We start from the raw sequence: 13,177 nt of genomic DNA, 5'->3' as shown, positions 1-13,177 counted from the left end.
AGGGGCTTTAGAGCCCCACCACCTGTGTTTGGATCCTGGATCTGCCACTTACTAGTTACATCACCTTGAACAAATTACTTAAACTTGCTGTACTTTACTTCCCTCTTTGGTTCTTTCAGTTATCTATTGTTGTGTGACAACAATATTATCCTCAAACTTAGTAACTTGAAACAGCAAACATTTATTCTCTCATATAGTTTCTGTGGGTCAGGAATCTGGGAGTAGGTTAGCTGGGTGGCTCTGGCTCAGGGTCTTTCATAAGGTTGTAGTGAAGATGTTGGCCAGGGCTGCAGTCATCTGAAGACTCACTGACTGGGGCTGAAGGATCCACTTCTCTCACTGATGTGGGTGTTGGCAGGAGGCCTCAGTTCCTCACTGTGTGGGCCTCTCTATACGGCTGCTGATGTGTCTGAATGACATGGCAGCTGGCTTCCCCCAGAGGGAGTGACTCCAGAGAGAGCATGGAGAAAGTGCAATGCCTTTTGACACTGTCACTTCTGCTGTATTCTATTCATTAGAAGTGAGTCACTGAGTCAGCTTATGTTTAGTGGGAGGGGAATTAGGCTCCACCCTTTGGAGGGAGGAAAGTCAAAGAATTTTTGATTTAAGGTCATCACATCAGTAAAAAGAAATAGTAATATTGATCTTATTGTACCTTTGAAAGAATCAAAAGTGAACATCTAAAACAGTGCTGGCTTCAAAGTGTATACTCATTTACTTAGTCTTTATTGAGTATTTACTAATGTGCTGTATGCTCAGCATACGGTCATGAGCAAAACCCAGTCCCTGCCCTCATGAGCTCACAGTTCAATGGGAAGATAGACATTAATCAAATAATACATAAACAAATGTAAAATCACTGCTTCACATGTGCACGATGCAACGCAGAGGAATTGAAACTAGATAGGAAAGACTTCTCTGAAGAAATGATGTTGAAGCTGAGATCTCAAGGATGAGTAGGAGTTGACTAGGTGCAGAAGAAAGAGAAGAGGGTTCTAGGTAAAAGGAACGACGGGGTAAGATGAGTGGGTGTAAGCATGGAGAGGACAAGGCACTGGATGAGGCGGTGTGGCTGGGGCAGGGGAAGGGCTGTGCGCCAAGACGGGGGAGGTGACAGGGAGCCAGCCTCTACTCTGCTTGTCTGTGTCTGACAAAAGAGGGGAAGATAAGCGTTTTATATATTTTTATGAGATCAGTGAGCGCCAGGGAGTAGAGCTAGGTGTAGGAGTTGAGTACAAAGGGGCATGAAAGAACTTTTGGGGATGATGGGCTGCTCTGTATCTTGATTGTGGTGCTGGTTGGAACTTACACAGCTGTAGACTAAAGAGGGTAAATTTTACTATATGTAAATTATACCTCAGTATCCCTGAGTTTTTAAAAATGTACTTTTTATGCAAGCACTGTTATGAAGGGGTACCGTAACATCGTGAATTTTCCTATAATATGGGTTTTGGATTTCTTCCAAACAGTATTAATTCCTGCAGTATGAACAGAAGACTGCCACAATGAGGTTTAACCTACCTAGTGGTGCTGTAGCTAAAACCCCGCAGTCAGTGAGAGTGAGGGGTGTGTGTGTTTTGGTGGAGGGGGACTGAACACATAGCAAAGTAAACTAAATGTAGTACACTTTTTGGCATTAAAAGTAACATGTTTTCACAGCTGTGTAAAGCATGAAGAGACGAAAAACTTCAGAGGTAATAAATCAAGTTACTTTAATGTAAATGCTGACGTTTTTGTTTGCTCTGTTTTTATTGTGAAGAAATGTTGCCATATGAATACAGTTCTAAGATCAGCAATGATGCTTAACAATGGAATTTAAGAGACTATTATTTTGTCACAAAGCTAATAACAGATAGGAAGCAAAGCAAGTTTTCCTGGCTCAGAAGCTGATCTAGTGCCTATAATATTATCCTTATGCAAGACACTGAGGCCATTAAGCTTTTGTGAATTTTGAGATTCAAGAGTCTTGACACACACAATAACACTGTGTTCATTGCAGCACTGGACTTCACTTTCAACAGCTGAGCTCTTGAGATTTCCAGTGTAAAATATTGTTAATGATAATGAAATGGGTAGAATTCCATTGTATAAATATACCCCAATTGATTTATTCATTGCAAAGCAACGGGAAGGAACAGCCTACCACATGCACACAACACTATGGATGAATCACAGACAAAAGAAGCCAGCTACCAAAGTGCATCCAGTATGATTCCATTTATATAAAGTACAAAACCTGGCAAAAGCAGTCAAGGCTGTTACAAGTCAGTACAGCAGTCCCCTTGCAGAGGAGTTGGGGGAACAACTGAAAGAGAGCATGCTCTAGATTTCTTGGGAAGGATGATGTTCTTTTTTTTTTCTTTCTTTCTTTTTTTGAAGTGTAGTTGATTACAATGCTGTGTTAATTTCTGCTCTACAGCAAAGTGATTCAGTTATACATACATATATATATATATATATATATATATATACATACACACACATTCTTTTTTTAATATTCTTTTCCATTATGGTTTATCATAGGATACTGAATATAGTTCTCTGTGCTCTACAGTGTAACCTTGTGTATCCATTCCATATATAAAAGCTCACATCTGCTGACCCCAACCGCCCACTCCATCCCTCCCCTAACCTCCCCACCCTTGGCAACCACCAGTCTGTTCTCTGTGTCTGTGATTCTGTTTCTATTTCATAGATAGGTTCATTTGTGTCATATTTTAGATTCCACATATAAGTGATATTGTATGGTATTTGTCTTTCTCTTTCTGACTTCACTCAGTATGATAATCTCTAGTTGCCTCCATGTTTCTGCAAGTAGAATTATTTCATTCTTTTTTTATGGCTGAGTAGTATTCCACTGTATATATGTACCACATCTTTTGTATCCATTCATCTCTTGATGGACATTTAGGTTGTTTCCATGTTTTTGCTCTTGTAAATAGTGCTGCTATGAACATAGCGGTGCATGTATCTTTTTGAATTATAGTTTTGTCCAGATATATGCTGAGGTGTGGGATTGCTGGACCATATGGCAACTCTATTTTTAATATTCTGAGGAACCTCCATACTGTTTTCCACCGTGGCTGCACCAACTTACATTCCCACCAACAGTGTAGGAGGGTTTGCTTTTCTCCACACCCTCTCCAGCATTTATTTGTAGACTTTTAAATGATAGCCATTCTGACTGGTGTGAAGTGGTACCTCATTGTAGTTTTGATTTGCATTTCTCTAATAATTAGGGATGTTGAGCATCTTTTCATGTGCCTGTTGGCCATCTGTATGCCTTCTGTGGAGAAATGTCTGTTTTAGGTCTTCTGCCCATTTCTTGATTGGGTTGTTTTTTTGTTGTTGTTGAGTTCTATGAGCTGTTTGTATATTTTGGAAATTAAGCCCTTGTCGGTCGCATTGTTTGCAAATATTTTCTCCCATTCTGTAGGTTGTCTTTTTGTTTTGTTTATGATTTCCTTTGCTGTGCAAAATCTTGTAAGTTTGATTAGGTCCCATCTGTTTATTTTCATTTTTATTTCTATTGCCTTGGGAGACCTAAGACAACTTTGGTACAATTTAAATCAGAGAATGTTTTGCCTCTTCTCTTCTGGGAGATTTATGGTGTCCTGCCTTATGTTTAAGTCTTTAAGCCATTTTGAGTTTATTTTTGTGTATGCTGAGAGGGTATGTTCTAACTTCATTGATTCACATGCAGCTGTCCAACTTTCCCAACACGACTTGCTGAAGAGACTGTCTTTTTGGGATGGATAATGTTCTATTTCTTGATCTGGGAGCTGGTTACACAGGGTGTTCAGTGTGATAGTCACTGAGCTGTACATTTATGATATGTGCATTTTTATACATTATGTTTTACTTCAATAAGAAAGGTTTTTAAATTAAAAAAGTATATGGAACAACTATAGGAGATGTGTGCCCTAACACAGAAAATTAGAACATTAGACCACACTCACCGTGATAATTGTAATAATTGTTGTAATAGAAGGCTGCTACACATGTGACCATGGAACTGTCCTCCTGTCTGAGAAAACCCCCCTCGTTGAGCAGGTGGCTTCAGGAGGCGATGCTTAGGTAGCGGTTAAGAAGCAAAGCAACACCAGATCAAGCCTAGGAATCAGTGAGGTGACGCTCATAGCCCAGTCACCCTCACATTCTCTTTACAAGGTTTGGGATTTTACATAATAAATCCAGTTAAAACTTTTAAAATGACCCAGACGTTAATGTGTGAAAATATTTGCACGCAGCATTTCTGTAGGACTTGGAAGTTGGAAAATCTGTTTTCTGGTATTTCTCATGATTTCACTATTTATAAGCAAATTTATCAAACAACTTTATTCAAGTCCCTTTTCCGGAAGTTGTGAGGGATAGAATGATATATGAGACACAGTCCTTGACTTCAATAAGCTGTTGATTTAATATGGAGATAGCCCAACCATGAAAAGATTAACCAAAAATACACAGATGTATACTGTAAGGGTTGAATTGGGGGGAGCATTAACCAAAGGCAGCTATTGGCATGTGAGGTAAATTTACTGTGTTCAGTGAAGGACAGAGAAAGCTTATCAAAGGAGACAGAACTTGAGTTGGAATTTGAAGGAAGGAATTTAAAGGAATAAAGAAGACCTGGAAATGTGGGGAGAAATTTCAGGAGAGAGGTTAACAGTGTAAACAAAGATTCCAAGGAATCAGTACACAAAGGGGATTTAGTTGGGATTGTCTTGTGGCTCAGTCTCTGAGAAGACATTCAAAGAAAAAATCCAGTGTTAAAAGTCATTCAAATTTTTACTGGAACCTTTGAAAGACTGTCCACAGAGATTCATCCAATTGGCAATCCTTAGCATCACTTCTTAAAATATCCCTTTCTACATTCCTTGAGGTCGAAAACCTCTCACATATTGCAGCTGTAACTAGACTAGGGGTTGGCAAACTTTTTCTATAAAAGGCCAGATAGTCTTTGTCACAACTACTCAACTCTGCAGTTGTTGCACAAAAGCAGCCATAGACAATGTGTAAATGATGGATGTGGCTGTGTTCTAATAAAATTTTATTATAATAACAGGTGGCAGGCTGGATTTGGCCCACAGGTCATACCTCGCTTACCCCTGAACAAGACATCCAATACCCCACAAAGATGATTTCTCCTCACCTGTGTCCTTTTCATTTTTCTCCCTCCCTCTATCCTTTTGCTTCTTCTCTCTGCAATTAAATTTTATTCCTTATGACACCAATTCCTGTTCCTGTGATGAGTATCCCAGAACAATGGGTAGAGAAAACAGGAATCTCAGACATCCTGGGGAACTATGGACGGTTTCTAACCAGTGAGAGTGAGTCAATCCAAGTGATATTTTAAGAAAATTAATCTGGCAGCACTGTGTAGGATGGATTGTCGTGAGTATAACAGAAAACATAGAGACCAGTTAGGAGGTTATTGCAAAGAATGTGTGCAGTAGATGTGGAGTCTAAACTAGAATGTCAGCTAGGAATGGGAAAAAAATGGATGGGTGTGGGACAAAGTGCGATTCAAAGATTAACTGGAATTGGGACTTCCCTGGCCGTCCAGTGGTTAAGACTCTGTGCTTCCACTGCAGGGGGCATGGGTTTGATCCCTGGTCGGGGAACTAAGATCCCACATGCCACACAGCACGGCCAAAAAAAAAAAAAAAAAAACTAACTGAAATTGACAACGGAGTAGATGCAGAAGAATGCAGATGAAGGAGTCAAAGATAAGTAAACAATTACTAAGATACAGAGGCTGAGTAAGTAGGAAGATTTTTGCATCATTTTTGTCTACTTTTTAAATTTTCCTTCTCCTTGTCCCATAAATGTCAGTGTTCTTCAGGTTTCTTTCCTTTCCTTCTGTTCTCATCCCTTCACCTCCTACCTCATACAGTTTTCCTGGGTGGCATGATTCAAATTTATAGCTTTGACCAAGACTTCTCAGCTAATGATTTCCAAATCTGTTATCTGTAGCGCAAGTGTCTTTGGTGAGATGCAGACCCCCAACTGATGTTTCCAGGAAGACTCACAGACCCTCAACTCGGGCTCCGGTTGAAGTTGGTTTTACCCTACTTTCAAGCCAGTAAATTAGCCTATTACTGTTCCATGGATGCAGGCAAAAGAAGTAAGGCTCTTGGTTCAGAGACAGAAGTTCTTATTCCTCACAGCACAGCAAGCAGCATAAGCATCAGCATGTTGACGTCAGTTGCTCTTGGCACCCCAAGTCCCACAGGGTGAAACGGAGGGCCAGATGGAGGCTTGCACACACAGCGGATTGCGCTACAGGAAGGGGACACTGAGCTTGAGGAACCTGCTGTTTAATTGCAAGCGGTGAGCAAGCCTGCTCCTTGTCCTGGAAAGAGTCCCTCAAGGTTACTCAGGGCAAAAACAAGCCTGAAAAATGACTCAGGTAAAGAGCAGTCAGGGCCTTGCATTCTTAGCATACTCTGCAAAACGTGTAGGAGTGGAAGAGACCCCATTGAAGATTGTTCTAGCAGTCTGAATGTCCAAAACTGAATTCACCAACTTCCTTAAGACCGGCTTTTCTGTTTCCAGTCTAGGTGAAGGATACCATCTTCTACCCCAGTCGCCCAAAGCAAAACCTGACAGCTATCTCAGGCTTTACCCTATTATTTGCTCCCCTCATCCGAATTAACCACTGAACCAGTTTCCTGTAGCTGCTGTAACAAATTACCATAAACTGGGTGGCTTAGAACAACAGAAATGTGTCCTCTCACAGCTTTGGAGATCAGAAAGAAGTCTGAAATCCAGGTATTGGCAGGGCTGTGCTCCCTCTGAAAACTCTAGGGGAGAATCTGTCCTTTGCCTCTTCCGGCTGCTGGTGGCTCCAGGAGTTCCCTGGTTTGTGGCCCCATTACTCCAGTCTCTGCCTCCAGGCTCACATTGCCGCCGCCTCCTCTTCTATCTGCCAGATATCCGTCTGCCTCACTCAGAGGGCATTTGTCAATGGATGTAGAACCCATCTGGGTAACCCAGGATAAATGCCTCCTTGCAAAATCCTTAACTTAATTACAGTGTTTGCCATGATAAGATAATACTCACAGGTTCCGGGGATTAGAATGTGGACATATCTTTCTGGCTCAGTCCCTACAGTCACCATGTTCTTGAAAGGTTCTAGCTTAGTCATTTTTACATAATAATACAAGTTGGATTTAGGAGTTATTTGCTTAGAAGTAATGGCTGAGCCATGAACATGCAGCTAGTGAATAGTTATTCCAGGTTCAAAGCCAGGCTGTATGACTCCGAAGTTCATGCTTTTAATCAGTAACAGGCGCTGTCACCTTCTTGCCCTTTTTAAATGTTAATTTTGTCAAGTTATAGAAGTCAACAGCTATGAAAGGAAGCATGGACTCAAGTCGTACCAATATCCCCTCCGTCCTTGGGTTGGCAAGGGTTCTATGGACATAAGAAGCCTTTTGCACCACCACTGGCCCCCAAAGATTCCCCTACTGAAAAATCAATGTGGCACATGGATGCCCTGCAACTGAGTAACCAAGAAGCCGAGTTCCCTTTCTTGCCAGTTCCCTTTGATTTGCACTTCAGTGCTCAGAGTTTCAGTCTGCGAACTAGAAATGACCCTGACAGTCATCTGCCTACCCGATGAGTTCTCTGATGGGGGTTGGTGCAATTTAGTGAGAATCAGCCCTGATGAGGGGCATTCATAATCAGCTTCTCATTTTGCAGAGACTTTCTGCCCTACAGGCCTAATGAGAACATGGGAGCATAAATCCTTAAGACTTATGAAGCACTTTATACTTCATAAGCACTTCGCTAAAATTAATTATCCAGTTAATCTCTAAGGATGATAACCAAATGATTTCTTTTAAAAATTATCATTACTTACTAACAGATTAGAAAGCTGGAAGCTGATGGAGATATTTTGCCTAAGTTTCCACAGGGGAAATTGGAGTCCCTGAGGGACCAAATTCCAGTCCCTTCAAGGTCTTTCAATAAAGCAACAGAATCCAAATGTACGGAGGTGGGACACTGGAATCTGCCCCGTCCCACTGTATGGAAATCACGAAGTCACTAAATCCCTGGAGGCTTCTATTTCTGTGTCAACCACAACACTAGAATTCTGCCCTTGCTTCTCGTGCTGAACTGAGAAAATGTTGACGTCTTCATGGAAATTAAAACATTTTATTCTGGGAATGTTGATTGACTTGCATATTAAGCAAATTTAAAATAAATTTTAATTAAACAAGAATGCTTTTAAGTCAGGGATCCCTTAACTATGATTTATTATGTAACTGGCTTTGCTGGTGTTATGTTGTGGTTGTGAACAAAGGATCTGGAGCCAGATGGCAGGATTTGAGTCTCACTCACTACCTGGGTGACTCTGGGCAAGTTACATGCCTCAGCTTCCTTTTCCATAATATGGCATCACGATGGTGTCATTTTGAGGACTGAATGAGTCAATACAGGTAAAAGTTCTTAGCCAGGTTCCAGTTACATGGTAGGTGCCCAGTTAATGATTATATCTGCACAGCTCATTAAGGACTTGAGAATTTTATCACAACAAAGAGAGGACATGAATGTGTCCCTTATGTTTCTCTGTCTCCACAGCCTTTGACCAGATGAGCACTGACCAACTGTCCAACAGACTTACAACCCCTCACATCCCTCTTCCCCTTCTCCCACTCCTCTATGTCTGTCTTTCCCCATCTCTCTGTTACTTTATCTCCCTCTCTTCTCTCTGCCTCCCCTTTTCTTTTCATCCCCCTCTTCCTGCATCTTCACCATCCAGGGCAATGAAGGATCCCACAATTGGCTGGGTCTGCTTGTGGGGACTATTTTATTCTCATGAAGTATCAGAGAAAAACAACCTGCCCTGTGAAGGTCTCTGAATCCACTCTCCTCACTGAACAGACTGTGTTTGTACCTCTGCCCCACTTTTTATATCTGCCTCTCTCTGACTCTCTTCTTGTCTTGGTCTGCATGTCTTTGTTTCTCTCTGTATCTGTCGTCTCTTGCCGTGTGTGTGTGTGTCTCCGTCAGTTGTGTGGGTCCCCTCAGCTGTGAGAGGTGAGCTTCCTGGGCCCTCTGAAGACCTGCTGGTGGGGAAGAAGAGGGGAAAAGATCTCGTGCCTCCTCCTGCACTGGGACATGATTGAGAGAACTGTTTTCTCCAATGAGAGTAACCATCAGTATGACCTGGCAGGCGGTTCTGGAGCTCCAGGGAGTCGGGTCGCTCTAGATAGCCCCTGAAGTAGCAAGACTTTAAACAGTGTATCTCCGAACAGATGTCTAAGTAGAGTAGAGATGATGATTCTAATCAAGACAACTTACTTGAAAGTTAACTGGGCACATATTTAATGATGCACATAATTATGATTGTGCTGCATGATAATTCGCATAAATGGTAAGGGGCTCATGTAAATGACTGTAATTAGCATTACTTTTTCCCAGCTAAGCCAAATTTTATTTCCCCTTTCTACATTGCTAATTCGCCAGCATCTCTAATCAGTGTCAATGTTGATAATTTCTTGATGTCACATACTGTTTACTCATCACATCCCATGAACATACTTAGATCGAGACACACAGATGCACGTGGAAACACACACACACACATGCGCGCACACAGAGACAAAGAGCGAGCCTGGACCCAACTCTCTAAAATGAGGATTCCCTTATCCCTAGTTCACTTACCCTCCTCTGCAGGGCAGAGGTTCACTCTGTTCCACCCATGAATCCCCACCCCATTCCCCTCCTTCTGGGATCCTTGCGATCTCTTTGGAGAGGATTGACCACTGGCTGAGGTGACCTGTGAGTTGCCTTCTAATCCTAAAATTCTATTTTAAAAATAGTAATGGGGGGGCGTTTAAAACATATGAGTAGGTTTTGGTACCTTCATAATATCACCATCATCTTCATCACAAAAAATTATTGAACATATTACGGATACAATGATGTGCTCTTCATATGCACACTCTGTTTAAATTTTGAAGTAGATATTCTTCATTTCCTAAATGAGAAAACTGGGGCTTATTGAGGTTAAGTATTCGCCCAAGGTCATGGAGCAAGTCAGTGGGAAGTCAGGGTTCAAATTCTGGGGATTTTGACTTTAAAGCTCATGGTGCGTAACCAACTTGTTCTTCTAGCAAAATATAGATGATAAGGACAGATATTTCCTTCCCCCTAAATCTTTATTTTTTTCATCAGTAACTTTGTTCATAGGGCAGATCTGTCTTATTTTTATAGGAAAAAAGGAGCTCTGAAGAACTGAAAAGTTCCCTCCGTGGCCCTCAATGTCCTTGTCAACTGTAGCTGTACCCCTGCTTGCACATGACCTCAGCCCCTCACTGTTCTCCCACTCCTCTTGGTAAAATCCAAATTGTCCAGACAATGGCTGCTAATTAGTCAGAATAATTCCTCCCTTTCCTGAGAAGCATCTCTGAACAAATATTCTTGAAAATAGCTGAACTTCAGCTGACCCTGCCTGCTGAAGCCCTGTAAAAAATTCCACCCTCCTTCCCGAGTTAGAACGCTCCTTCTCCTGCCGACAGTTTTGAAAAAAGACTTATGCTAATGGCAGTCTTGTTTTTTTCCACAAAGGGTATGAATAAGGGGTGCTGAGATGCTAGTAGGCGGTCCACAACTTGTGGAGAAGCCAGCCTAAGAGTGAAATTAACATAGGAACAGGTAAAGACATAAGTTCTGGGAGAAGAGAGAAAGAGAGTGGTGGAGGCAGAGACAGATATCCAGTGGTGTTCAGTTTGCCATCCTATCTCTCTGAGGCCAGCACAACATCTGTTATTACCATTGTTTTTCTTATATAAGTGAATTAAACATGTACGGTCAAAAAACAAAACCAAAAAAAAAAAAAGGATAATCACAGCAGTCCTCAAATTTAGCTCTGCAAACATATGATTTTTATAACTCTATACTGAAATAAACTCAAATCTCGAGCCTCTATGTCGAGGAATGAGGGTAAACATTATTTTTCCCTTTTTATTAGCTCATTCACCTAGTCTCTTCTGGGTAAATGCTCAGTCAGAAACTCAGGGTTCTCCCCTCACCCCTTGCCAGCCCCACTTTTGGAGATGAACTCAGTTGCTAGAGAATCAGGGTGCTAAAAGATAATTTTCAAAAATTATGACTCTCATACAAATATAAAATATGTGTCAAAGATTTTATTTCACTCATTATTTTAATGAGGAAACCAGTGAGAAGCAAAAACTGGTTCAAAGGAAAATCCAAAGGAAAAGCATGTATATAGGCAATCAGGACTACTGAATTGAATTTGCTGATAGATACAAAACTGACATCTTCCATAGAGTGGAAATTGATGCACCTTCATTGGATAAAGTTCACTGGTATTTCTAAAAATTGAATTATTTGCATCACCATCAGCCTTTCACAATTTAACTTCAATTTCTACAGACTTGCAAAATAGGGTCAGTAAAAGACACAGATCCCTGTAGAATCAGATAATCCTGAAACCGTCCTTTCTCCAGAGGTTTTTTACCGAGAATTCTGTGTGTCTAGTCTGATCTGCCACACAGGATCTACAGACTGGTTTAAATAGAAGTGAGATTTGAATAACTGAACTTGAGAAACTTCCTGCCAAATACGACCTATAAATTGCTGCCAAACTAAAAATATTCTATTTTCATACAGTCCCCCAACCCAATTCATGGACATTGTGACAACACAATATCCATCTAAATTTTTAGTTTTTACCATTAATTTTAATTAGGGCAGTTTATCTCGCACATTAGGAAACGCTATCACAAGCCTTTGGCATCCCCACCTTGAGATGCATATGCAGATGGAGTGCTATCTCAGAAACTAGGGTTTCTGTAAGAGGAGGAAATAGGTTTAAGATTTCAAAATCAGATAAAACAGACCATCTGAGTATGGACTTGTAGCCCCAATTAGGAAAGCTTGAAAATCATGATGAAAAAACTTAAAAACCAGCACCTTTGTTATCTGGTCTCCACTTGCCTTTTAGACACATTGTACTTCATTTGGATATTTCATCTGGCTTTTTGCATCAGGAAACAAGATGCACACTTTTGGTTTGGTAAGTGATCAAGAAATAAAAACATTCATGGTCTGGTGGGACTGCTTCTCAGAGCTAATAGTAGATTTATTTACTCCTCATTGGGAAAAAAATATGGTCAAATAAGGCAAATTGAACACCTCACAAGCAAGTGGAATATCAGCCTCCTGGATATCTTCCCCCCTTTTTAATTGTGAGAGGGGTGGAGACAAGAGCTGAGAGTCAGTGATTGCAAAGGCAAAGACAAAGGAAGGTTCATTTCAGGCCCAGATAATGGAGCACCAGATAAAATTCTGATCAAGGTTCTGAAGACTGAGAGAAGTCATACAGATCTGCCCCATGTTTTTCTTTCATCTTGGTCTGAAATGGCCCTCTACAGTTTAAATACCAAAGTTGGTATTGTACCCACTAGTACACTCTCTAGTTCATATACTAGGTTCATTCTCTCATTCATCTCTTCATTCATGTATATACTAAGCATATGCCAGTTGTCATCTTGGTGTCCCTAAGTCCTCTAGTCTATGTATTTAGTTGCTTTCGTATTTACTGTTTAAACAAAAATGGCTTGAGTACCTATCCAACATACTATGGAGAGTTCAGTGCCTTTCCCAAGATTTCTGCAAACCCCAAGGGGCTTGACTGCTGTGCTTGCTCCTTGCTCAGATTTCCTAGTCCTGCTAAACTCTCAATCCACCTCACATTCCACTTCCTATGGTTCTTGACCTTTCTCCATCCATTGGCACCTTACAAGGGAAAAAGTCACACATTTTTCTTTGATTTCCTCACTGATACAACAAGTTCTTGTGTAGCAAACATTTACAAAAGTTTGAAATAACTTTTGAAATAGTTTTACAATGCTGGACAGTACAGCAAAAAATTTAAAACGAACCATGACTCTTCTTAAAACCCTTTGGACAAAAATAGATGAAGTAAATGTGGCAAAAAGCTGATAAAGTCTAAAACTAGATGGATCCATAGGGTTAATTTTTCCATTTTTGCTCTTTTTTATCTGTTATAAAGGTTTCATAACAAGAGTTTAAAAAAATACACTGGTCATGGGGCCATGGAAGATATTTTGCTGTCTGTGTCACTTAGGGTAAAGGCAGAGCTGCCATATCAGTCTTCAAAGTGCAGAGGCTAGCGATG

General features: G+C 40.8%; 1 protein-coding gene across 2 annotated transcripts in view; it reads left to right on the top strand.

Moving 5' to 3' along the window:
- BBS10 (Bardet-Biedl syndrome 10) overlaps nucleotides 1-13,177 on the top strand; it is a 64,904-nt gene that overhangs the window by 14,814 nt on the left and 36,913 nt on the right. The window contains exon 3 of one of the 2 annotated variants that reach the window (XM_036864779.1): nucleotides 5,977-6,084. The exons of the other annotated variant lie outside the window; for it this stretch is intronic. Within the exon in view, the coding sequence (XP_036720674.1) occupies nucleotides 5,977-6,013 (37 nt within the window). The 3' untranslated portion in view covers nucleotides 6,014-6,084. Of the gene's footprint in view, nucleotides 1-5,976; nucleotides 6,085-13,177 lie in introns of those variants that run through there. 2 annotated transcript variants of the gene reach the window in all.

This window comes from Balaenoptera musculus, chromosome 10 (assembly GCF_009873245.2).
Source record: "Balaenoptera musculus isolate JJ_BM4_2016_0621 chromosome 10, mBalMus1.pri.v3, whole genome shotgun sequence".
Classification (NCBI taxonomy): domain Eukaryota; kingdom Metazoa; phylum Chordata; class Mammalia; order Artiodactyla; family Balaenopteridae; genus Balaenoptera; species Balaenoptera musculus.
The sequence above is the reverse complement of the archived record's forward strand: the minus strand, read 5'-3'. Positions and strand labels throughout refer to the sequence as shown.